The sequence below is a fragment of the Myxine glutinosa genome, chromosome 4 (genome assembly GCF_964187855.1).
Source record: "Myxine glutinosa chromosome 4, kmMyxGlut1.1, whole genome shotgun sequence".
In the NCBI taxonomy this organism is placed as follows: domain Eukaryota; kingdom Metazoa; phylum Chordata; class Myxini; order Myxiniformes; family Myxinidae; genus Myxine; species Myxine glutinosa.
In genome coordinates this window covers 27,563,103-27,589,873 of record NC_136264.1, presented here as the reverse complement: position 1 = coordinate 27,589,873, position 26,771 = coordinate 27,563,103, and the positions used below count along the sequence as shown (strand labels likewise).

Genomic DNA, 26,771 nt, shown 5'->3' with positions numbered 1-26,771 from the left:
ATGCCCACACTCGAAGGCTCTTCTTATTCACGCAATAACAACTTCTAGCTTCCAGACCGTACATCCAATCATCTTGAAATTTTGCACACTTGTTACACTTCATGACTTCTACTAGAGTATGAAGTTTCACGTCGATCAATGAAGCGGTTCAAGAGATATAATTGTTTTTAATATTTGCGTTTAATTAACGATATCTGCCAAACCACGTGACCTATCGCAAATTCCAAAAGGATATCATAGCAGACTGATATGCTGAACATACCTGTGAAGTTTCCCCTCGATTGGATCAAAAATGAGGGAGGAGCTTGGTTTTAAAAGTTTATGCTTAAAAACGTCATAACTCTGAAACCATGCAACGCATGACGTCATGCTCGCTGACATTTTTGTTCGTCATGGGTATGCGATTGTGCCTGCAAAGTCTGGCCTCGAACCGTTCAGTCGTTGCAGAGAAAAATAGGTTTTCGTGTTTTTCACGAAAAACAATATGGCGGCCGTACCATGTGAAGTATGACTTCGAAAAACTGAACTAAGGATCAGGGAAAAAAATATCACTTTCATGGGAGCAAATATGTGTTTGACGAATTCTAATCTCTTAACGTTAGCATTTTTTATATACTCAATAAACATGTTTTTTGGTCTCATTGCAGAGTTCTTTAGAATGAGCCATTACTCAAATTTTTCCATTGAGCCGTTTCGGAGATATAGAGGGGCAAAGTTGAAGGTGTTTTACAAGATGGTGCCCATACCACGTGACCTATGACGTCATAATTCGCATTAAAAAATTATACGAGCCTAGCTGATCATTTGATGAAAATTTCCTGTCAATCCGGCCAGCGGTTGCTGAGAAACTTAATTTTAAAGTTTTCGGAGGTGCAAAATAGGGTGGAAGAATAATAATAATAATAATAAGAAAAAGAAAAACTTTGGGAATAATAATAGGTTACTCTCCATTTCATGGAGAGTAAACCTAATAATAATAATAACAATTATCTATCTATAATTCCAGCAATCTCTGTGTGTCTGTGTGTCTGTGTGTCTGTGTGTCTGTGTGTCTGTGTGTCTGTGACCGCTGTTTCTCGACAACCACGGGTCCGATATACTTGAAACTTGCCAGGTATATTGCTGGGGACCCGAGGATGTGCCTTTTCAAGGTTTTAAATTAATCGGACAAGTACTTACCGAGCTATGTCCAAAAAACGCTTCAACCAATCAGAGAGCAGCGAGCTATCACGTGTGCCAAACGTGGCGATCAGACTCTGCCTCGGACGGCACATTTGACAGCGTATTCATTTATTTCACGTTGGAAAACTATGTTGCCGTTAAACTATGTTTTAAAACGAATTCAAACTGCGATTAAATTAAAACGATTCATCGTAACTGCGATTTGCGAACTTCCGGACAGTGACGACTTCACTTCCGGCAGCCAATCACAGAACGCTTTGTTGCGTAGGCGTGGCCGATGTCAGAGCGAGCGTGTGCGCCATTACGTGCCTTTTCAAGGTTTCATATTAATCGGAGGAGTAGTTACCGCGCTATGGCGATTTCTTTACCAAACTCCGCAAGCCGTTCGCTTTGGACCAAACCATTGCATGTAAATAGAGGGGGGGGATTGTCACCGGACTCGCAAGCCGTTCGCTTTGGACCAAACCATTGCATGTAAATAGAGGGGGGGGATTGTCACCGGACTCGCAAGCCGTTCGCTTTGGACCAAACCATTGCATGTAAATAGAGGGGGGGGGATTGTCACCGTACTCGCAAGCCGTTCGCTTTGGACCAAACCATTTCATGTAAATAGAGGGGGGGGATTGTCACCGTACTCGCAAGCCGTTCGCTTTGGACCAAACCATTTCATGTAAATAGAGGGGGGGGGGGATATAATTTTAGATATATATATAGTACGGGCATTGGCAAGGAACGGGCACCCACGTACGGGCAATGCCCTAGTAATAATAATAATAATAATAATTCGAACTGCCACTTTACAACTGCTGACAATGATGACCGTGTACCACACGACGACCAGCTTTGATACAACCCCACTTTCATCGGACACGCATGACACATGACGTCCGCTTTATAAAACTGAATTAATTGTTGGGCTTTAAATATGAATGAATAATGAAGGATCGTTTTAAGGCCATTTTTCCCCGCTAGAGCGGTGGTTAGCCTTGCGGGGCCCCATGACAATCATGGTTCCCTGTTTGAGGCAATGTTTTAATGGCCGGATGCCCTTCCTGACGCCAACCCTTGGTCACGCTCTTACGATGCGCAGGGATACAGTGTACCTATTCTAAATCGGGGTACACACCAGGATCATTCATCCCAGCAAGCTGGTACTCAATTTGCCGACCTCGGAAGGATGACAGGCTGAGTCAACCCCCCTGGCATTAATTCAGCGATCTTCCGGGATTCGAACCCAGGATACTAGGATCCCAAGGCAGCACCCTAACCGCTGAGCCAACACCAACACCAGGTCATGACCTATGACATAATAATTAGCATTAAAAATTCTGCAGGTAGAGCCGCTCCTATGGTGAAAATTTAGTGTCATTAGGACCAACGTTTGCAGAGAAAATGAATTTTAAAGGGAATAGACCCACAAAACCATGGAGGAAGAATAATAAGAATAATCTGAACAAAAACAACCGGGTATCATTGCCTGAAAGGGAGGGGTACCCTAATAATAATGATAAGTAAAATCAAACTTGCCTTCAGTCATTTAAAATGTCAGCACTTCTCACACAATGGAATTAATATGGCTTTTCCTTAGTCTAGATTCAACTCCAAACATGCAAAAGTTAAACGCCATTAATGCAATTGGTTGACAATTATAAACCAATTTTGCAAATGTGGTTCCTCATTTTTCTATAATTTCTTACGATGAAAATCTCCCTGCATCCCGTCCTTCCCCCTGATGTTGCCATCTTTCATCACAATGCAATGGTGAAATTCAAAAGGCCGTCCCACTCAATCCGCTCGACATGGCCGACAGCAGCCCCGCTTTTACAGGAGTTTGAGTTGCACCATTGCATTGTGATGAAAGATGGCAACATCAGAGGGAAGGACGGATACATCTGTAATTGTACTACAGCGTGTATGATAAGTCAATACCCAATTTTCAATCACCGATTTTAATGAAACAAACTGTAAATGAAAGTATCCAGTGAGGTTTTATGCACAATTCCTTAAACCTCCTCGTATGCCTCCAGCACTATCAATAGATTTCCTTAATAGGACTGGCACACATTCGCTACTGCTGATCGCACCATGTTTTGAGGAACGTCAGTGAGAACATTGGTGATTCTCCTCTCCAGTTCAACAAGGTTTTTTGAACCAGTTCATCCTAAAATCCCATTGGAGACCATCATTTACATTTTGCTTCATTGAAATTGGTTCATAAATAAAGCTACTACAACAATTTTAAATTGGATATCGACTTATCATACACCCTGTACCGTACAGTATCTTGTATATTAACAATGACCGCACTGTGGTCACAACCTGCGACACAATATATATTTTTTGCCTCATCTGTCCACTCAACTTCCGCATCCTTTCTGTTGAAGGTATTTACAATTCATCTCCAAGGGTCTTCATGGTCTGGTTCAATATCAATTACAAATCTCACTGACAACTGGGTCTGGTTTCAGGCAACGAGTGCACCCACTCCAAACAGGAGGGCCGGAAGGGTTATGCTATTATCCTCTGTGGGGTATATAGATTGCAGTAGATATAGGTTCAGGCCTCAAAAATGTCAGAGGTGCATTCAGTTACCAAGTTTCCAGCCTCCCGCTCTGTGGTAATAAACCTTTTGGCCATAAAAACCTGTACGACGTGGTCATTCGAGGTATGGTACTTTACCATTAAGCAGGACTGAATTGGCTTTTAAAATCCGGTAATAGGCAGATTGGGAAAAGCGCATTTAACGTGCATATGGCTACGTTCAAAAATTACGTAATGCTAATATTTTTTAGGGAAGCGTGTACGGGCTTGATTAAACCTTATAATAATTTAAACACTCGACCCAAACAAAGCCAATGGAAATCTGATGCAACAAAGCAGGACAATGTATAAACAGCAGAGACATAGGTCTCTGCTGTTTATACACTGTCCTACTTTGTTAGGCCCACCAGGAAACAAGATGGCGGCCATATAATTTCGTGTCAGTCCTATGGTGGGTGGAATTAAACGACAGATGTGGGTGTGGTCTGGCAGCTTTCTGACCAATGGGTGAACATTTCCAAAATCAACCCACAACAAGAACCGCAACAACAGCAGCAGCAGCAATGCAAAGCTCTTGTAGGCCTGCAACATGTCGCAGGTACAAACGTAATGATGCTGCATGCATTAGAAACATTAAAACCCATTGGCAGGCATGCTGGCTTAACTTAACCCACAATTGTTGTCAGGAAGAATATCATACGTCCACCATATCATACATCCCGAGAGAGATGGTGATGGCGACACCAAGATAAATAGAAGAGCTGGAAGCAGAAGTTAGGTTGGTGGAAGGGTTGTACGAAGGAACGAAGGGAAGAGTTTTGGTTGGTCCTGGGATATCGAAGGAGTTCAATGTGAACATCAGTTCGAGGCAGGGAAGCGATCTCAGCTCACTCCTGCTTATCATGGCGATGGAGCTCGTAAGCACGAATATGAACATTAAATTTATCCTGGGGAGGATATTGTATGCGGATGATCTGGCTGTTGTGGTGGAGGAGGCTGGATATACAGGTGGGAGCAAATGCGTGGAGGAAGGTGGACGGTGTAATGGCAGAGAGAAAGATGTAAATAAGATTTAAAGGAAAGGTTCTGATGTCTTGTGTAACACCGGCCTACCTTTACAGTCTGTAGAAGGTGGCACTGACAGAGAGACAACAACAGAGGCTGCAGGTTTGCGCGAACAACTGAACAACTGCATGAGGAGGATTGTTGGGGTGAAGAGGGTGGATAGAAGGAGAATGGATGAACTGAGGGAGGAGAATGGTGTGGAGATGAGCTTGACCAGGAGATTGGTGAAATGTCGGTTGAGATGTGCTGGATATTTGGTGCGGATGGGGGGAAGAGAGAATGGCAAAGAGAGCAGATAGGTTGAGGGCACAAGGTAGGAGGAAAAGAGGTAGATCGCAGTTGAGATGAAAGGATTGTGTGAAGAGAGATATCATTAAGGTGGGGGAGGTTGGAGGGTGGAGAGAGTTGGCTGAGGACAGAGGAAAGTGGAGGAGTATCGTGGTCAATGCAGGGAAGAAGCTTGGTACCATCTAACCTCATTCCTTATAAAGAGAAGAGGAGGAGAACAACAATACCATGTTGGTTTTCTGGTAATCCTAATACGTCTTCGGAAGTGTCATCTTACTATAATTCACCAAATGTTTGTCCGTCTGTTCTGTTCCCAGGTACCGCAAAAACGGCTGAACCGATCGCAACAAAATTTTGGGTAGGTAATCTTGGGACCCCCTGGAGTAAAATAGGCTATATTGTTTTTCCATTGTTTCCCCCCAATTTCCCAATTATTCCAATTTTTCCAATTTTCCAGTTTTTCCAAACACGATGGAATAATATTTACCGATATGAACAGTGATGTAGCTTTTATTGAAATTCTACAAATACTGTTGAGATTTTGATGATTTGCGTGTGATATTATTTAAGGAAGGTTTCCATAAATCGTTTAAAATATTTTTAAAACCCTTCAATTTATGATATTTTGCCTTTTCATTTGGGCCTCCCAATTGAAGCCACACCCATAGGGTGGGTACCGTTGCTAGTATTCACAATTTGAATCACCTGAGCTATATAACCACGATGTATTATATATGCACAATGCACATGGAGAAGGCATGTTTTTGCTTCATGTACGCAAGCGGGGTTATTTTTATTTTTGGGAGCGATCGAGGCAGCAGTCTTGTACGTAATTTCGGTTTTAACCAAAGTTGTCAAGCTGAATAATGTTTAGATACATAAGGGTCGTTCGTCATCAACAAACGACTACTGCATGCAACGATTACAGAATCACTCGAAACAGTGCTAATTTCCGGCATTGCAATTCAGCCCACTGGCGAGTCCTTCCCATTTGTTTGGCTATCATTTGGCATGACGATAAATAAACAAGGCAAAAGATCAACCTTTGCAAAGAGTTGGAGTGTACCTGTGTGATCCAGTTTTCACACATCACAGACTACATGTTGTCACTTCCCACATTTACCATCCTCAAAATATTTGGTTCGCAGCAGCAGCAGATTCACTCAACAACACCAAAAATGCTGCATACAAGAGAAGTACTTCGAATTTTTTGGTTGAGATAATGTTTTCCCACATAAAATCTTTAAAATATTTTTGCAATCAACGCTGCAATGAGCAGTCTTGTGTATATATGATTCAAGAAGTGTCTGCTTGTGGATTTGTTTGTTTGCCATTACAATCATTAAGGTTTGGGGATTAACCCATCCCTCCTTGGCCAGCACAAACAATTTCCAATAGTCATGCTTGTTTGAGCCTCTACCGCAAACAGCACAAAGAAAAACCTTGAGAGAGAAAAACGACCTCACCAAAAATATGCACGAGTTGGCAGCAGTCCAGTTGCCACTTAAGCTAAGAACCCAGAAGACTTACAGAAATTCTCACTGCCAAAAATATAACCCAATGGTCACCCCTACATTATGAAATGCCTGAACAAGTAACTAGATACAGCAAATGGCTTCTATGATTATACAAATGAGGAAATTCAATCATTTCTGCATCAAATGTGCACAGGGTTTTTGGCACAGGATAACCCAAAGGCACAGAGTCAGTCTGCTTCCTGCCCTGGCTGCTCACTTTCAGCTCACCACTGGACAACAACCAGCCAAGAGGAAGGACAGGCTTTGTGGCGGGTGGCTTCAGACAACAACATTTGAGGTCTAAGGATATTTTCCAAAATATCAAACCCGCTTCAAAGTTCTCCAACAACAAAAAAAAAAGTCACGATTGGGAGAAAAGCTCAATTTCCAAAAATAAATTACAGTCATCGTACATACACTACCGGTCATAAGTTTTGGAACGCCTCAATTTTTCCGGTTATTATTGAAATTTACGCAGTTTAATGTCTCAATGTACTCTGAAATTAAGCATAGAACAAATAAACAATTGGAGATAAAAAGAAATCATAGAATTATTTTGTTTAACAAAATTTAATTTAAATTTTTGACTCGGCAAAGTAGCCACCTTTTGCAGATGTAACCGCCGAACACACTCGTGGCATTCTTTCTACAACATGCATTTTAACAACATGCATTTTAAAGGCCATTTTCCCTGCTAGAGCGGGGGTTAGCCTTGCGGTCCCCATGACAATCTTCTCCATTTTGCCCTATTTTCTGCATCTCTCCTTGTTAACCCCCTTGCCCGCATTTCTTCTTCCACCATCTTTAGCCAAGTCTTTTTCGGTCTTCCCCGTCCTCTGCTTCCTTCTACATTCATTTCCATCACTCTTCTCAACCAGTTACTTTCATCCTTTCTCAACACATGACCAAACCATCTCAACCTGTTCCTCTTCACAGCATCAATCACAGGCTCTATTCCCATCATCTTTCGCAATTCATCATTTGTCTTCCTCTCTCTCAACGATACTCCACACATCCACCGAACCATTCGCATTTCCACCCTTTCCAACCTTCGTTGCTGCTCTACGTTCATTACCCATGTCCCGCTCCCATAAATCATAACACTTCTCACACATGCAGCATACACCTTTCCCTTCAGCTTCAACGACACTCCCCTCATCATCAGCACGCCACCCAGTTCCCGAAACTTCTTCCATGCACATCTCACTCGAGCAACCGTTGCCGAGTCTGATCCACCTTCTCCATTCAGCATGTCTCCTCGGTAGCAAAATGTTTTCACACCTTCCAGCTTCACGCCGTCTCCAAGATCCAACTCAACATTTCCTCCATCTGCAGCTCCCTCTGTGCACACCTTACATTTGAATGTAGCTGCCACACTGGTTAATGACCCTCTCAGACCACTACATTTTTGATGAACCCACTCAGCGCACATTGTACATTGAATGGAGTTCACTCCGACACCCTTCCTACACACAGCACAGGGCCACTTCCCAGTTCTTTCCACCTCACCACATGCTTTACCACTTGCCATCACCTTCGTCTTTCCGATATTCACCTTCAGACCTTTTGTCTCCATATATTCCTTCCACGTGTTCATCTTTTCCTTCAGTCCATCCATACTTTCCGCAATCAACACCAGATCATCTGCATACAACAACTCCCACGGTAAACCCTCCTTTACGTTCTGAGCCAGCACCTCCATCACAGCTACAAATAGTAGTGGACTTAGTACCGACCCCTGATGCACTCCCACCTTCACCTCAAACTCACCACTGTTCCCGTCCTTCGTCCTTATAGCTGTGCGCGCTCTTTTGTACATTGCCATCACTACTCTGATCAACCATTCCTCCACTCCTAACTTCCTCAATGCCCATGTCAATACGTTGCGTGGTACCCTATCGAATGCTTTCTCCAGATCAACAAACCCAAGAAACAACTTCTTCCTCTTCTCCATGTACTTCTCCTGCAACTGCCTCACAATGAAAAGCGCGTCTGTCGTTCCTCTTCCTGGCATGAATCCAAACTGCATTTCGTCGATCTTCACTTTCTTCCTTATCCTCCTCTCCAACACCCTTTCCAATACCTTCATTCCATGCTCCAATAACTTTATCGCTCGGTACGAGCCACACTCCAGAGGGTCACCTTTCCCCTTGTATAGAGGGATGAGGGTACTCAGTTCCCAATCCACTGGAATGCGGCCTTCTTTCACCACCAGATTACAGATCTCTGTCATTCTCTTCACACCCCAACTTCCTGCTGCCTTCAACATATCTCCCACAACTCCCGTCGGCCCTCCCGCTTTTCTACCATTCATTGCTTTTATCGCTTCTTCAACTTCCTTCTCAGTTATCTTCTCTGCCGGTCCTAAAACAGGGTTACTCTCTATGTTGCCATCCCATTCATTCTCTGTATTCAACAGCATTTCCATATATCTTTTCCATCTTCCTTTAATTCCATCTGGGTCGACAACGATTTGTCCCACTTCATCCTTCAAGCAACTCACCCCCATCACATCACACCTCTCTTTCGCTATCTGCTTTGCAATCCTGAATACTGCTTTCTGACCCTCTTCCGAATCCAAGCGTTCTCCGAACATTTTCCTACATGCCTCCTGCACCTTTGCTACCCCTTTCTTTGCAGCCTTCCTGGCTGCCTTATAACTTTCATGCTCTGCTGTTTCTGCTCCCGTACCCTTCGCCTTCTGCCACTCCTTGAACTTCTTCCTCTTCTCGTCAATCCTCTTTCCAACTTCATCATCCCACCACCATGTTTCCGAGTGCCTCGGTGGTCCTTTTGTCCATCCACATACCTCACCAACGGCTCCCAACAGACAAGCTTTCATTGACATCCAACCACTTTCAAGCTCAACCACATCATCCTCGACCCTACTCAGCCTCTCTTTTAATGCCTCCCTTACTGTCACCTCTTTCAACCTCCACACCTTCATTCTCGGTTGGTACTTCACCCGCCGAGCTCTCCTCGCACCTTTCACCCTTACGTCGCAGACAACCAAGTGGTGCTGTGAAACAGCCTCCTCCCCCGGGATCACCTTTGTGTCCCGGAGGTGCCCCCATCTCGCCTACGCACCATCAGGTAGTCAACGGTTGTCGTCGACCCACCTGACGTGTATGTAACAAGCTTATTATCCTCTTTCTGGAACTGAGTATTACAAATCAACAAATCAGCTCCATCAGCAAACTCCAAAATCCTTTCACCTTCTCCATTTCTCACACCATATCCGTAACCCCCATGAACTCCGTCAAAACCATCCATACTCCTTCCCACATGTCCATTTAGGTCTCCTCCTACCACAACAACTTCCTCATCTTTCATGTTTTCCATCAGCTTCTCTATCGCACACCAGAACTTGTCCTTTTCTTCATCGCTTCGACCAACATGCGGAGCATATCCCGAGATGACGTTCACCAAGAGCTTTCCAATTATCATTTTCACCATCATCAACCTATCACTCACTCTAGTCACACTCACCACACTGTCTACAAACTCCTCAGAAAACAGGACACCAACACCATTCACGCCCTCCGGGCAGCCTTGCCACACAAACTTGTATTTCTGTCCCTGCCTACCCTTCACCATTCTCACACCACTTCCCTTCCATCTCGTCTCTTTCACACAACATATGTCCACTCTTCTTCTGACCAATACTTCCACCACTTCTCCTGATCTCCCTGTCATTGTCCTACATTCCATGTCCCAAACCTCAGAAACCGATCTCCACTTCGGGCTGTACCCTGCCCATATGTAGTTGTAATTGTCATGGTTCCCTTTTTGAGGCAATGTTTTTATGGCCGGATGCCCTTCCTGACGCCAACCCTCTTAGTCGTCTCTTACGACATGCAGGGATACGGTGTACCTATTCTTATCCAGGGTATACACCGGGAAACGTTTAAAACATGGAAATTCTGGGGGATGGGGGGGGGGGGGGGGTGGTGTCAAGGGAAAGATAAAATGAAAATAAACCCCTTCAGCCGGCACTTAGCTTGGCGTCCCAAAGAGTACTTTCAGGAGCTTGGCGGCTGTTGAAACTGGGGTAGCCACTCATGCGGGAAGTGGTCCAAAATGGCGTTGTAGAACTCCGCGCGTCGAAAACACAACAAGCGTGAGGCGAGCAGATTAGACGGCCTCCTTTCGATTCTCTACCGTCAAGTCCAATGCGGCCTTCAGCTTCCAAGAGCCCAGCAGTTGTCCAAAACCTCGTGTGGGGAAATGTGGTATCTGTCCGTCGTCTTGTCCACCGTCCACACGCGGCTCCAAGCTCCGGCGCGAGGAAGCCCACCGTCCGCCCGCACGTTTCGCCAGGCCCCGATGCTTTATACGACTTGCTTTATACGCATTGTTAAAAGTAAATAATGACATGTTTTCTTTCACAATCTTGCGAGATTTCCAGAACTCCTCGGCGTCAAGGGAAAGATAAAATGAAAATAAACCCCTTCAGCCGGCACTTAGCTTGGTGTCCCGAAGAGTACTTTCAGGAGCTTGGCGGCTGTTGAAACTGGGTTAGCCACTCATGCGGGAAGTGGTCCAAAATGGCGGTGTCGAACACCGCGCGTCGAAGACACAACAAGCGTGAGGCGAGCAGATTAGACGGCCTCCTTTCGATTCTCTACCGTCACGCCCAATGCGGCCTTCAGCTTCCAAGAGCCCAGCAGTTGTCCAAAACCTCGTGTGGGTTAATCGAGATCAACGTTCGTATCTTTCCGGAGCCGTACAATTCCTGGAATTAACGTTTTTGAGCATCCAATGACCGTGCTCTCAGTCCGTGGTGAGAAGTAAGCAAGGCCGCGTCGCGAGCTCCGTGATCTCACACATGCACAGCCGCCATCTCTAAAAACCTGCAAGGTACAAGGTACAAGCAAGCCTACAATACAATGGAAATCAAATATTGTTCGGGAAGTTCTTCCCAACACTGTTGCAGAAGTTCCCACAAATGTGTTGCACTTGTCGGTTGCTTTGCTTTCACCCTTCTGTCCAGTTCATCCCAAACCAGCTTAATGGGGTTTAAGTCTGGAGACTGCTGGCCATTCCATGATTTGAAGCCTACCGTCTTGTTCTTTTCCTCGAAGGTAGTTTTGACATAGCCTGGAGGTGTGTTTAGGGTCATTATCTTCCTGTAGGATAAACCCCTGACCAACTAGGCGTATACCAGAGGGTATTGCATGGCGCTGCAAAATGCTGTGGTAGCCCTTTTGGTTCAGGGTGCCAGTCACTCTGTGCAAGTCGCCGACTCTGGATCCAGCAAAAGAACCCCAGACCATCACCCTTCGTCCTCCATGTTTGACAGTTGGTGTCACACACTGAGGAACCATCCTTTCGCCTACTCGACGGCGTACAAAAACCCTGCGTGATGAACCAAAGATTTCAAATTTTGATTCATCGGTCCATAAGACCTTCTTCCAGTCTTCAGTAGTCCACTGGCAGTGCTTCATGGCCCAGGCAAGCCTCTTTTTCTTATTTTGCCATCTTAGCAATGGCTTTCTTACTGTTACTCGACCTGTCAAACCTGCAGCTCGAAGTCTTCTCTTCACAGTTGAAACTGAGACTTGCTCACTTCGACCAGTGTTAAGCTGTGCTTGAAGCTGTTGTCCTGTGAGCCGCCTATCATGCAAGCTGTTAGCTCTCAGAAACTTGTCTTCTAATTCTGTTGTGGCTTTGGGTCTGCTAGACCTCTTCCTGTCAGAGTTTCCTCCAGTTTCCAATATACTACTTCCTGCAGTGCAATATTGTCCAAATAATGCTTCAGAGGGTGTAATAACAGTCTGTTCCAATACTGCTTTTATACAGACAAGGGGTTTGTAATCAAGTAATCAGCAGAGGTTGGGACACCTGCAGGAATTGTTTGCATTAACTTTCAAGGCTGAATTTACTTACATTGCTGCAGAACAGCTGTAAGTTGTTAACCCATTACTTGTTCCCTGAAGAAGGCCTTTTTTTTTTCTTTTTTTCTTTTACAATATAACTGTGCCATTAACATTATTTTCACGTTTTTGCTAACCTAAACTTTTTTTTTTTTTTTACCTCGAGCAGTTTACTGCTTGCCTTTGTACCATTTCAGGTTATTCACTGGACTTGAATTTTCAATAAAAACTGGAAAAATTGAGGTGTTCTAAAACTTTTGACCAGTAGTGTATGTATAGTATGGCAAAACTGAGCTGAATCCAATACAGCATGAGGTTCCGATACGGCGTCACAACAAACCATTCCAGCACAAACGAAGGCCTAGAATTAGTTGAGCTGGCAAATCCAAAATGTGAACCAACGGCAGCTCCTTACTATGCGAGTGCGGTCCAGAAGGAACTCTGCCGCGTTTGTCTTTGTCCTTCACACCACTCAATTGCTGCTGCACACGAATATGCTGTTGATGCTCTTCAATCTGAGCCTCTCGATGGATCTGCTCGATCGTCTTGGGGCCTTGGTCACCTCGCCGTGGCACCCAGCCCGTCTGTAGAAAGAGAAAAGAAAGCAATTTTTTTTTTCCCCTGTTCTAAATTTAAAAAGCCACGTCTAGAGTTACGGGTATAGAAACAGAGAGAAAGAAAGAACAGCATCATCAGACAATGTGAATCGAGTGAGACACCATCAACTCACCATACGCAGTTCCACCACATCTTGCACCATTAAGCGAATTGGTGATGACGTTTTTCTTTCCTTTACAATCTTGCCCATTTGCTGGATGTACTGGTCCATTCTTGGCTGCGCATGGGAAACGGCACCAAAACATCAATAGAAGGAAGGTTGGAGATTTTGCATTACTCGCGTTAAAAAAAGAAAAGGATGAACGTACCTTTGATAAGATATGATAAGATTCCCACATACAATCTTTAAAATATTTTTGCAATCAACGCTGCAATGAGCAGTCTCGTGTATATATGATTCAAGAAGTGTCTGCTTGTGGATTTGTTTGTTTGCCATTACAATCATTAAGGTTTGGGGATTAATCCGTCCCTCCTTGGCCAGCACAAAGAATTTCCCATAGTCATGCTGGCTTGAGCCTCTGCCGCAAACAGCACAAAGAAAAAACCTTGAGAGAGAGAAAAACTATCTCACCAAAAATATGCACGAGTTGGCAGCAGTCCAGTTGCCACTTAAGCTAAGAACTCAGGAGACTTACAGAAATTCTCACTGCCAAAAAATATAACCCAATGGTCACCCCTACATTATGAAATGCCTGAACAAGTGACTAGATACAGCAAATGGTTTATATTATTATACAAATGAGGAAATTCAATAATTTCTGCATCAAATGTGCACAGGGTTTTTGGCACAGGATAACCCAAAGGCACAGAGTCAGTCTGCTTCCTGCCCTGGCTGCTCACTTTCAGCTCACCACTGGACAACAACCAGCCAAGAGGAAGGACAGGCTTTGTGGCGGGTGGCTTCAGACAACAACATTTGAGGTCTAAGGATATTTTCCAAAATATCAAACCCGCTTCAAAGTTCTCCAACAAAAAAAAAGAAGTCACGATTGGGAGAAAAGCTCAATTTCCAAAAATAAATTACAGTTATCGTACATATGTATGGCAAAACTGAGCTGAATCCAATACAGCATGAGGTTCCGATATGGCGTCACAACAAACCATTCCAGCACAAACGAAGGCCGAGAATTAGTTGAGCTTGCAAATCCAAAATGTGAACCAACGGCAGCTCCTTACTATGCGAGTGCGGTCCAGAAGGAACTCTGCCGGATTTGTCTTTGTCCTTCACATCACTCAATTGCTGCTGCACACGAATATGCTGTTGATGCTCTTCAATCTGAGCCTCTCGATGAACTTTCCTCCTTCATGATGTCTCCGATTCCTTAATATCTCTCCCGGGTTACTCCCTCCTCCGGTATGATAGACCTGAGCCTCGTCCTGGTGGTGGGGTTGCTATCTTTATCAAAACTCTCTTCCTCACTCTCCCTGCACTGCCCTCTCTCCACCTCACCCCCAAGAGTACCTCTGGCTACGGCTTCCCCTTCGCTCCCACTTTTGTTCATATGTGTGTTGTACCGTCCAAACAGTGATGACTCCATCTACATCTCGCCATCTGATAATATGGACCAACTTCTATCTTATCATCCCAACTCTCTCTTCCGCATATGTGGTGATTTGAATTGTCATCATGCCAGTTGGCTGGGTGTGGGTACCTCTCTCACCAGCCATGGCTCCTCAGCAAAGGACTTCTGCGACTCATTGGGACTGACACAATCTGTCAATTTTCCGACCCGGATCTCAGTCAACGGGGGATCTTCTCTTCTAGACTTGGTTATGACCAACTTCCCTGCAAATGTCTGCTGCTCTTCTTGTGCTCCAATCGGCTCATCTGATCATGTGCTTGTTAAAGTGGATATCTCTCTGGCCATTCTCAGAGAGCTTCCTCAGCGTCGACGAGTCTGGCATTTCACTCAGGCCAACTGCCACGGTCTTCAAGCAGCCATCAATCATCTGGACTGGTCTCCCATCTCTACCGCCTCTAACATCAACTCATCCTGGGAATTCTTCCAAAGTAAATCGCTCTCTCTCTCATGCACAGATTTATCCCATCCCGTCTTCAGTTGTCATACCCTTCCTCCCGTCCATGGCACACGGAATCTTGTGGTGAGGCAGTTGCCCAGAAACAACTTGCCTTCGCTTCCTGGAAAGCAAATCCAACGGAAGGAAATCTCATTTCCTTTCAGAAAACCTGAAACAAGTGTGTGTCCACCCTCAGGGGAGCCAGGAAACAATATCTCTCTACTCTCAAACCTGTCTCCCTCTTCCAAATCCTGGTGGCATCTGGTCAAATCTGTTTCTGGTGTTTGTTCACCCTCCATCCCCTCACCTACCTCAAACGGCTACACAGCTGACTCCGCAAGTGAAAAAGCTGAATGCCTCAACTCTGTGTTTGCCTCAAAATCTTGAGTCCCAAACCCATCCCTCTCTGTACCCACCGTACCCAACTGCTTCCTGGACTCTGTGTCCTTTTCTCCTGACAAGGTGGAGAAGTTTCTGTCAATCCTCGACTCTGATTCTGCAACTGGACCAGACGGCATCAACCCACGGGTCCTAAAATCCTGTTCTTCCGCTCTTTCACTCCCTCTCTCTGTACTCTTCACCCTCGCTTTTGATCAAGGTCATCTGCCATCAGCTTGGAAATGAGCCAACATCACCGCTTTCCACAAAAAAAGATAATTGCAACTACAGATCAATCAGCCTTCTCCCAATTATCAGCAAAGTCATGGAATCCATCATTGCTTCGGATATCAAATCTTTCCTCTTCTCGAATGGCTTGATCTGACCATCCATTTGGTTTCAGACCAGGTCACTCTACTCTGGACATGCTGCTTCTGCTGTCTCAACAATGGATGGAGGTCCTCAATGCCAAACAGGAAATTAGGGCTGTCTCCCTTGACATATCACGTCCCTTCGATACAGTCTGGCACCCCACTCTGCTCACCAAACTCTCCTCCTTTGGTATCCATGGAAATCTCCACGCATGGCTGGCGGACTTCCTCTCTAGTCGCAGTCAACGTGTGGCTCTGAATGGGTTTCTCTCATCTCCTCTTCCTGTTCAGGCTGGAGTTCCCCAAGGCAGTGTTCAGGGCACTGTGCTTTTTCTGGTCTGCATCAATGATCTCTCTGAATCTCTTGAAAATCCTATCTCTTTGCTGATGACCACTCTCTGCCGCTCCATTCCTCATCCCTCAGATCGGCAGTCTGCAGCCAATTCACTCTCTGCAGACCTGGACAAAATAATCACAGACTGGTCAAACAAGTGGAACATGTCTTTCAATCCTGACAAATCTCACACTCTTACTATGTCTCTCCAAAAAGACCGACTGGACAACCCTCCCATCTACTTTCTGAACAATCCTCTCCAAGAAGTTCTGTCACTCAAGCCTTTGGGTCTCACTATCTGCCATGATCTTTCCTGGGAAAAACACATTTCTAATCTGGCCTCCAAAGCCAGTCACCGACTGAGCATCCTCCGTCGTGCAAAGTCCTTCCTTGGCACACCTGAGCTCCTCACCACATACAAGGCTTTCATCCGCCGCTCAATGGAATACTGTTCTCCCCCCTGGGCCGATGCACCTGCCTCACCACTAGCTCGGCTTCACGCTGTTGAAACCAAAGCTTTCAGAATCATTGGAATCTCCCGCGATGAAGCTAACTCCAAGGGCCTATCACTTACTCACCGCAGGCAGGTTGGTGGTCTTTCTGTCTTCCACCGACTCCTCTCCGGCCTTGCCCCCCAGCTCTCTCTGGGCTCTGTCCCCCAAATATTCCTACAGGTCGCACAAGATCTGCCAGCAACCCTCTTATGGTTAAACTGCCAAAATCAAGAATCTCTGCTCACCTTCCCTCCTTCATTCCTCTTTTCTCCCGCCTCTGGAAGAAACTCCCTCACTCTCTTCAATCCTTCTCCTCCCTCCAGGTCTTTAAAACAGCTGTTCACCACTATCTCTCATCTTCCCCCATCCAAAACCTTGACCTTCTCTACCCCTGCTAATTCACCCCAGATCCACTTTTTTGAAATACCAACTTCTTTCCAAGAAGTCCTTGCAGTGTCCTTGTGTTTTATACTTCTCCCCCCTCCCCTTCCCACACCTCCTCCCCCCAAGCCCTCTCCCTCCCACAGATCTCCCGATGTCCCTGCTCTCAAATGTTGTGTTTGTGTGCTTCCCCTTCTCTCCCCTCTTGTCTACCGCTCCCCTTATTATATGTTTTATGTGTCTGTTTGATTTTTTATATGTCTGTATGTTATATGTCTGTTATATTATATGTCTGTCATGGGGACCGCAAGGCTAACCCCCGCTCTTGCAGGGAAAATGGCCTTAAAATGCCTGTTGTTGTTGTTTATCTGTTTGATTTTTTTGTGATTAATGTTAGCTCTTTCACGAGCCTCGATCTTGTATACAAAAAATAAATAAATAAAAGAGCTAATGTGCATCATACCTTGGCCTTCTCAAAATCGAGGTCCTTTCCAATAGTCGTAAGCAAACAACAAAGGCACTCGAGGGACTCCTCCTCATGGGTCTTCAGCAGCTTGATGAGGCAGTCATGCATGATGGGTTCAGTAAGCATCTTCAGCTTAAAAAGTTCTCCAATGAACCTGATGTTGCCAAGCGAACGCCGCCGGGCCGCGTCCCTCGAATCGACAAGTTCCTCTTGTAGCCGCGTCTTTTCCGTTTCCTGAGGAGCCCGCAAGGGCATTTCCACGTCAAATATGGATAATTATGCATAAAGTGTAGGGTACGTTGTTGCTCATCACAAGTTTACTTCAGTTTTACACAAACAAAAACAATCTTTAAAGGGGAATCCCAAATGCTCAGACCACCCTTGACACATAATCTATCCCTTGCTGCCCTCCAAAATAAAAATGATGCATATTTTCCCGGTTTCTAAAGTAGGTAATTTCGCCATTAAAAGTCGAAATCATCATCTTATTCATGCTTAGTCATGACGTCACACCCAGGAGTTGACTGGCATTTTCCTATTGTTTAAGGGTTACATCGTGGTACGATTGAACTCAAACAGTAAATAATTTCCGATTTTCCACAAATATGCTGAGTTGGTGCATCCTTGGTGGTGGTTGTAATACTTGCCGTGTACTGCTCTAACACCTCCCAAACCTCAGGAGTTTTGGCTGGCTGTGACATTCCCTCTCTGCTCACACCTCATGCTTGGCTGTGTTGTACCGTCCTCCCAACAGTGACGACTCCATATATCTATATCTCTCTCTCTCTCTCTCTCTCTCTCAACATGGACCAACTCTTAATTAGTCATCCCAACTCTCTCTCTCTCCCTTTCATGTGGTGACTTCAATTGTCACCATGCTAATTGGCTGGGTGTTGGTATCTCTCTCACCAGCCATGTCACTTCTGCAAAGGACTTCTGTGACGTCATGGGAATGACTGAATCCGTGAATTTTCCCACCTGGATCTCTCCAAATGGAAAATCTTTCCTTCTGGATTTGGTGATGGCCAACTTCCCCACCAATGCATCTTTATCATCTTCTGCCCAACTGGCTCATCTGACCATGTGCTTGTGAAGGTCAAAGTCTCTCTGGCCTTTCTCAGAGAAGAGCCTCGGTGCTGGCAAGTCTGGCAGTTCCGTCAGGCAAACTTGCAGGGCCCCCGCAAGCAGTCATCACACTCCAGGACTAGTCTCCTCCATCAACCGCCCCTGATATTAAATCATCCTGAGAATTCTTACACAGAATCCTGCTCTCTCTCTTATGCAGATTCATCTCATCTCGTCTTCAGTTACCTTACCCATCCTCCCGCTCTTGGTAATCTGAATCCTGTGGTGAGGCAGTTGCTTTAAACAACTTGAATTCTCCTCCTGGAAGGTAAATCCAACCTCATTTCATTCCACAAAGCCCGCAACAAGTGTGTCTACTATCAGGAGAGTCAGAAAACGACATCTGTCCAACCTCAACAATGAGCTTTCAACTTGTATTCCTCTGATAAAAGCTGGTGGGTCCTTGTCAAGTTGGTCTCTGGTGTATACATACTCCCCTTCTAACAATTCCATCACTTCAAATGGAACCACAGACGACCCGTGAGAAGGCCGAATGCCTCAAATCTATCTTTGCTTCCAAATCTTGTATCTCGAACACCTCTATGTACCCACCGTTCCCAGTCGTACCCAACTGCTCCTGGATTCTGTCTTTTGCACCTGAGGTGGAGGAAATGTTTCTGGCAACCCTCGACCCTGACTCTGAAACTGGACCAGACGGCATCAGCTCAAGTGTCCTAAAAATCAGCTTTGCTGCTCTTGCACTTCTCTCCCATCTAGTTTCTCAACAACCGTCTCAAAGAGGTTCAGTCACTCAAACTCTTGCGTCTCACTCTCCGCCATGATCTCTCTTCGGCAAGCCACACTTCAAAGTTGGCCTCTGAAGCCAGATACCGACTGGGCATTCTCCGTCGTGCAGTCCTTCCTTGGCACATCTGAGCTCCTATGCACCGACAAGGATTTCATCCGCAGCTTGCTGGAGTGCTGCTCTTCCCTCTGGGCTGGCTCAAGGAAACCAAGGCTTTCAAGATCATTAGAATCCCTCACAATGAAGCTGAGTCTATGGGCCTATACCTTCACCACCGCCGACAGGTCACTGGTCTGTCTCTTCTTCCATCTCATTTCTGGTCTTGCACCCCCTAACCTCTCTGTGCTATTTCCCACCCCCCCCCCCTTACAACCCCACCGCCCCCAAGTATTTGCTGGATGCATGCGGTCCACCAGCAACTCCCTCCTGGTGAAACTGCCTAAATCCAGAATTGCTGCTCACTTCCACCGATTTATTCCTCTCTATTCCCACCTGTGGAACTGCCTTAAACACGCTCTTCGATTTCATTCTTCCCTCCTGGTCTTCAAGACAGTCGTTCACCCCCATCTCAGGTCATCCCCCCCATCCAAAGCCATGATCTTGTCTACAACAGTTAAACCACCCCCACCTCTCAAAATTTTGCTTATGTATCCATCTTGTCCACCTCTTGCGTTCTTCCCTACCCCTCATCGTTACTTGCATCCCTTGTTTGTCTGTCTCAGTCTACCTTCTCCCTCCACCCTGCTATTGGTGATCCCCATCTCCTGCTGTTCCTTTTGTAATGTAGTGTCCTGATCTGTTCTGTGCACTAGTTTTTCCACGAGCCTCAACAATGTATGAAAAAGATAACATTAATTAGACCAACACTCTTCGACATCACGACATCGACCGATATGCCTCCACCCACATTATTACATCATTATAATACTTGTACCAAGTTTGACTGAAATCCATTCAGCTGTTCTGAAGTTATCACATTTTTACCTGACACAACCTATGGCCTTTGACCTCTTCACCCCAAAATTTTATCAGTTCATGATTACATAATTATACATACCTGTACCAAGTTTTAATTTAAATCCCTTCAGTTGTTCACAAGTTATCACATTTTTACCTGACATGACCTTTGATCCTCTGACCTTTGACCTTGGGACCCCAAAATCGAATCAGTTCATCTTTACATCATTATACATATCTGTGCCAAGTTTGAATTAGATCCCTTTAGCCTTTCTCAAGTTAGACATATTACAGACTTTGACCTTTTGACCCCAAAAGCTAATAAATTAATCTTTACATCATTACACATATCTGTACCAAGTTTTAATTTAAATCCCCTAAGCTGTTCACAAGTTATCACATTTTTACCTGACATTACCTCTGACCTTTGACCTTAGGACCCCAAAATCGAATCAGTTAATCTTTACATCATTATACATATCTGTGCCAAGTTTGAATTAGATCCCTTTAGCCTTTCTCAAGTTAGACATATTACAGACTTTGACGTTTGACCTCTTGACCCCAAAAGCTAATAAATTAATCTTTACATCATTACACATATCTGTACCAAGTTTTAATTTAAATCCCCTAAGCTGTTCACAAGTTATCACATTTTTACCTGACATTACCTCTGACCTTTGACCCCAAAATCGAATCAGTTAATCTTTACATCATTATACATATCTGTACCAAGTTTGAATTAGATTACTTCAGCTGTTCTCAAGTTATAGACCTATTACAGACTTTGACCTTTGACCTCTTAAACCCAAAATGTAATTATTTCATCTTTACATTCGACATAATTCGACCAACTTTGGGCAGAATCCCATCACTGGTTCACAAGTTATTGCGGTAACAGGATTTTTACCTAGCACGACCTGAACTTTGACATCGTGACACCAAAATCTAATCATTTCATCTTTACCTCATTATACATACCTGCACCAAGTTTGACTAAGATCCCTTCAGCCATTCTCAAGTTATCACGGACGGACAGACAACCTGAAAACATGTCAACTTCGTCGGTGGAGGGATTAAAAAAACCCCCCCCCAAAAAACAACCTACTTTCATTTGAGTCCCTACAGACATAGAGATATTAAAGCAGGTTACACCACATGATACAATTTCAGGTTGCCCTTTGGAATCGCATTTTCAACACTTTCATCAGAACTTCAATTAATACCAAAGTTGGTCCTGGATGTGGATTAGCCCTGTTTACCTTTCAGAGACTCAATTATCCCATGGCCATTTGTTCCCCAACTACTTTTATATGTTCAGCTGTTCTGTAATATTAGTCACCACATTGAACCACACAACAACAACAACAACAACAACAACATGCATTTTAAGGCCATTTTCCCTGCTAGAGCTGGGGTTAGCCTTGCGGTCCCCATGACAATCTTCTCCATTTTGCCCTATTTTCTGCATCTATCCTTGTTAACCCCCTTGCCCGCATTTCTTCTTCCACCATCTTTAGCCAAGTCTTTCTCGGTCTTCCCCGTCCTCTACTTCCTTCTACATTCATTTCCATCACTCTTCTCAACCAGTCACTTTCATCCTTCCTCAACACATGAACAAACCATCTCAACCTGTTCCTCTTCACAGCATCAATCACAGGCAATATTCCCATCATCTTTCGCAATTCATCATTTGTCTTCCTCTCTCTCAACGATACTCCACACATCCATCGAACCATTCGCATTTCCACCCTTTCCAGCCTTCGTTGCTGCTCTACGTTCATTACCCATGTCTCGCTCCCATAAATCATAACACTTCTCACACATGCAGCATACACCTTTCCCTTCAGCTTCAGCGACACTCTCCTCCTCATCAGCACGCCACTCAGTTCCCGAAACTTCTTCCATGCACATCTCACTCGAGCAACCGTTGCCGAGTCTGATCCACCTTCTCCATTCAGCATGTCTCCGAGGCAGCAAAATGTTTTCACACCTTCCAGCTTCACGCCGTCTCCAAGATCCAACTCAACATTTCCTCCATCTGCAGCTCCCGCTGTGCACACCTTACATTTGAATGTAGCTGCCACACTGGTAAATGACCCTCTCAGACAACTACATTTTTGATGAACCCACTCAGCGCACATTGTACATTGAATGGAGTTCACTCCGACACCCTTCCTGCACACAGCACACGGCCACTTCCCAGTTCTTTCCACCTCACCACATGCTTTACCACTTGCCATCACCTTCATCTTTCCGATATTCACCTTCAGACCTTTTGTCTCCATACATTCCTTCCACTTGTTCATCTTTTCCTTCATTCCATCCATACTTTCCGCAATCAACACCAGATCATCTGCATACAACAACTCCCACGGTAAACCCTCCTTTACGTTCTGAGCCAGCACCTCCATCACAGCTACAAATAGTAGTGGACTTAGTACCGACCCCTGATGCACTCCCACCTTCACCTCAAACTCACCACTGTTCCCGTCCTTCGTCCTTACAGCTGTGCGCGCTCTTTTGTACATTGCCATCACTACTCTGATCAACCATTCCTCCACTCCTAACTTCCTCAATGCCCATGTCAATACTTTGCGTGGAACCCTATCGAATGTTTTCTCCAGATCAACAAACCCAAAAAACAACTTCTTCCTCTTCTCCATGTACTTCCCCTGCAACTGCCTCACAATGAAAAGCGCGTCTGTCGTTCCTCTTCCTGGCATGAATCCAAACTGCATTTCGTCGATCTTCACTTTCTTCCTTATCCTCCTCTCCAACACCCTTTCCAATACCTTCATTCCATGCTCTAATAACTTTATCGCTCGGTACGAGCCACACTCCAGAGGGTCACCTTTCCCCTTGTATAGAGGGACGAGGGTACTCAGTTCCCAATCCACTGGAATGCGGCCTTCTTTCACCACCAGATTACAGATCTCTGTCATTCTTCTGCCGCAAGGCTCCTTCTGCTCAATACCCGCTCCACCCCATCATGCATCTCTGCCATCAAATCAAATGGACTCCTCCAACGACCCAGGTACATTCACCGTGGCTCCGGTCGTAAGTTTGTATATGTACAATCAGGTCACTCCATCCCCGTCCTCTGGTCGGCTCAGCGCACTCTCACTCATCGTCCCAGCGCACCTAGTCACGTCAACACACAAAATCGCACCTCCTGCCTGCGAACCCTGGCTAAATCACCTGAATTCATCCCCGCTGTTCAAAACAACATCAAGCTCACCCTGTTCAACACCCGGTCCCTCAACAACAAATGCCTCATCCTCAACGACTACATCCTGGATAACAAACTGGACTTTCTCTGTCTCACCGAAACCTGGCAACAACCACTGGACTACTACACGCTCAACCTCACCACACCCAATGGATATTCCTACGTCAATAAACCACGCTCGGAGGGCCGAGGTGGTGGAATTGCCGTTATCCACCGTCAAGACATCAGGACCAGCCTCATCCCCATCGCCTCATCCTCATCCTTTGAACACCTGGCTTTTAAACTCTCTGGTCGCACGCAGTCAGTCATGGCTGTCGTCTACCGCCCTCCCAAACCACACCCATTATTCCTGTCTGACTTCTCCTACTTTCTGACCCAGCTATGTTCCCTCTCCCCCTCAATCCTCCTCCTTGGTGATTTCAATATCCACATGGACTCCACTGACTCCACAATAACCACTGACTTCACTGATTTACTCACCTGCTTTAACATGTCATGACTCAACATGTCAACTTTCCTACGCATATCCGTGGTCACATTTTGGACCTTGTCTGCTCCACTGGATTAATTTTGCACCATCTCTCTGGCTCCGACCTCACCCTCTCTGACCACTTAGCCATCACTATGACCATCAACATCCCCACCCCAACACCAAGACATTATCGCACTATCAACTTCCGTAAGCTAAACGCTCTTTCACCAACCTCATTCTCATCCACCCTCTCTGAAAAAATGTCCACTTCTCCCTTCATTGACCTCCACACCCCTTCCGACCTCACTGACTACTACAACCACACTCTCTCCTCCTGCCTTGACTAGCTTGCGCCTGTAAAAACCAAAACAGTTTCTTTCACCCATTCTGCTCCCTGGTTTACCCCTGAACTCTGCCTGATGAAAACTCGTGCTCGCCAACTTGAAAGACTCCGCAATAAAACAGGTCTCACAGTTCACTCCCAAGCCTACAAGGACCACCTACAACACTACAAAGATGCCCTCTCCCACGCCCGCTCCGCCTACTACTCTCAAATTATCCACTCTGGCTCCAGAAACCCAAAAGCACTCTTCTCGACAATAAACAAACTCCTCCGCCCCCTGGACACCACCACCCAGTCATTCACAGTAGACAACTGCATCTCCTTCCTTTCTTTCTTCCAATGCAAAATTGACAACATCTACCTACAACAGCTTGACCACCGCCGCACCCGCTCCCCCTCCAACCACCTGCCCCCCCTTATCCTGCCTTCCCCTGTCTCAATTCTCCCCAGTCTCCCCTACTGACCTCTCTGAACTCCTCATAGGAATGAAAACTGCCACCTGCACTCTTGACCCCATCCCCTCCAGCTTTGTCAAGGCCTCCCTCCCTGCTCTCTCTCCACTTATCATTGCAACAATAAACTCCTCCCTGTCTACAGGCATCGTCCCACCATCCCTCAAAATTGCTGCTGTTACCCCCATTCTAAAAAAACCTGGTCTAAACCCTGACACCCTAAATAACTTCAGACCCATCTCCAACCTACCCTTTCTGTCAAAAGTTTTGGAACGCGCTGTAGCCGCTCAACTCAAACATCACCTCTCTGCCAATAACCTGTATGAAACATTCCAATCCGGATTCCACTCCAACCACAGTACTGAAACTGCTCTCCTCAAAATCACCAATGACCTTCTCCTCTCCTCTGACGCTGGCAACCTCAACATTCTCGTCCTCCTCGACCTCAGCGCTGCCTTTGACACCATCGATCACACCATCCTCCTCACCCGACTTGAATCCACCTTTAACGTTACCGGCACTGCCCTCTCTTGGATTAAATCATACCTCTCTGACAGATGCCAGTTCATCTCCATCAATAACTGCAAATCCCCCACTGCTCCCCTCCCCCAAGGTTCAGTTCTTGGCCCCCTCCTCTTCATCCTTTACCTGTCCCCCCTCGGTCACTTAATCCGCCGTCATGGTCTCCAATTCCACTGCTTCGCCGATGACATCCAGCTTTTCATCTCCACCAAGTCCGTCTCCACCGACACCCACTCTATCCTGACAAACTGCATCTCTGAAATAAAATCCTGGCTTCAAATCAACTTCCTCAAACTTAACTGTGATAAATCTGAAATAATCATCATTGGCCCAAAAACGCTCTCAAAATCCACCCATAACTTTGCCCTCAACATCGACGGTATCCCAGTATCCACCTCCCCTCTCATCCGGAATCTTGGCGTCATCTTTGACCAAACCCTCTCCTTCGACAAATACACTAAACAGATCACAAAGACAGCCTACTTTCACCTGAAAAACATCGCCCGTCTCCGCTCATCCCTCTCCTCCACGGCTGCAGAAACCCTCATCCACGCCTTCATCACCTCCCTTCTGGACTACTGCAATAGCCTCCTCTATGGTTCACCGTCAACAATCACCAATAAACTCCAATACATTCAGAACTCCGCTGCCCGTCTACTCACCCATTCCCGGACCCGTGACCACATCACCCCCGTCCTTTACAAGCTTCACTGGCTCCCCATCTCCCAGAGAATCCAGTACAAAATCCTCCTCTTGACCTACTAAGCCCTCCATAACCTGGCCCCATCCTACCTGGCTGACCTCCTCTCCAGACACACTCCCACCCGCAACCTCCGCTCTGCTGGTACCAACCTCCTGACCCCCCCCCCCCCCCATCCGGACCAAATTCAGATCCTGGGGGTACAGGGCCTTCTCCATCGCTGCTCCCACCCTCTGGAACTCACTACCTCACACCATCAGAGACTCCTCCTCACTCACCACATTCAAAACATCACTCAAGACCCACCTGTTCAGCACTGCATTCAACATTCAACCCACAGCATTTAACCCCTGACTATCACTTCTCCTTCTCCCTCCTTTTGCTTTAAATATTTCCCTATTGATTCTTGTCTTTTTGCAATTGTTGTTTTCATGTTTTGTTATGCATTATGTTTTGCACTCTGTCAAAGCGCCTTTGGGCTTCATGAAAAGCGCTATACAAAATAAATGAATTATTATTATTATTATTCTCTTCACACCCCAACTTCCTGCTGCCTTCAACATATCTCCCACAACTCCCACGCCTCCTACCCCCAAGCCCTCTCCCTCCCACACTTCTCCCTGCTCTCAAATGTTGTGGTTGTGTGCTTCCCCTTCTCTCCCCATCTTGTCTTCCGCTCCCTCTTTTTGTATATTT

General features: G+C 45.7%; 1 protein-coding gene across 5 annotated transcripts in view; it reads right to left on the bottom strand.

The window, feature by feature from the left end:
- Positions 1 to 26,771, bottom strand: part of LOC137425734 (uncharacterized) — a 331,211-nt gene that overhangs the window by 236,691 nt on the left and 67,749 nt on the right. For all 5 annotated transcript variants that reach the window (XM_078775548.1, XM_078775550.1, XM_078775549.1 and 2 more), the window contains 3 exons: positions 17,528 to 17,764; positions 13,200 to 13,304; positions 12,885 to 13,053 (listed from right to left, as the gene is read on the bottom strand). In XM_078775548.1, coding sequence (XP_078631674.1) covers positions 12,885 to 13,053; positions 13,200 to 13,304; positions 17,528 to 17,764 — 511 coding nt within the window. The remainder of the gene's footprint in view (positions 1 to 12,884; positions 13,054 to 13,199; positions 13,305 to 17,527; positions 17,765 to 26,771) is intronic.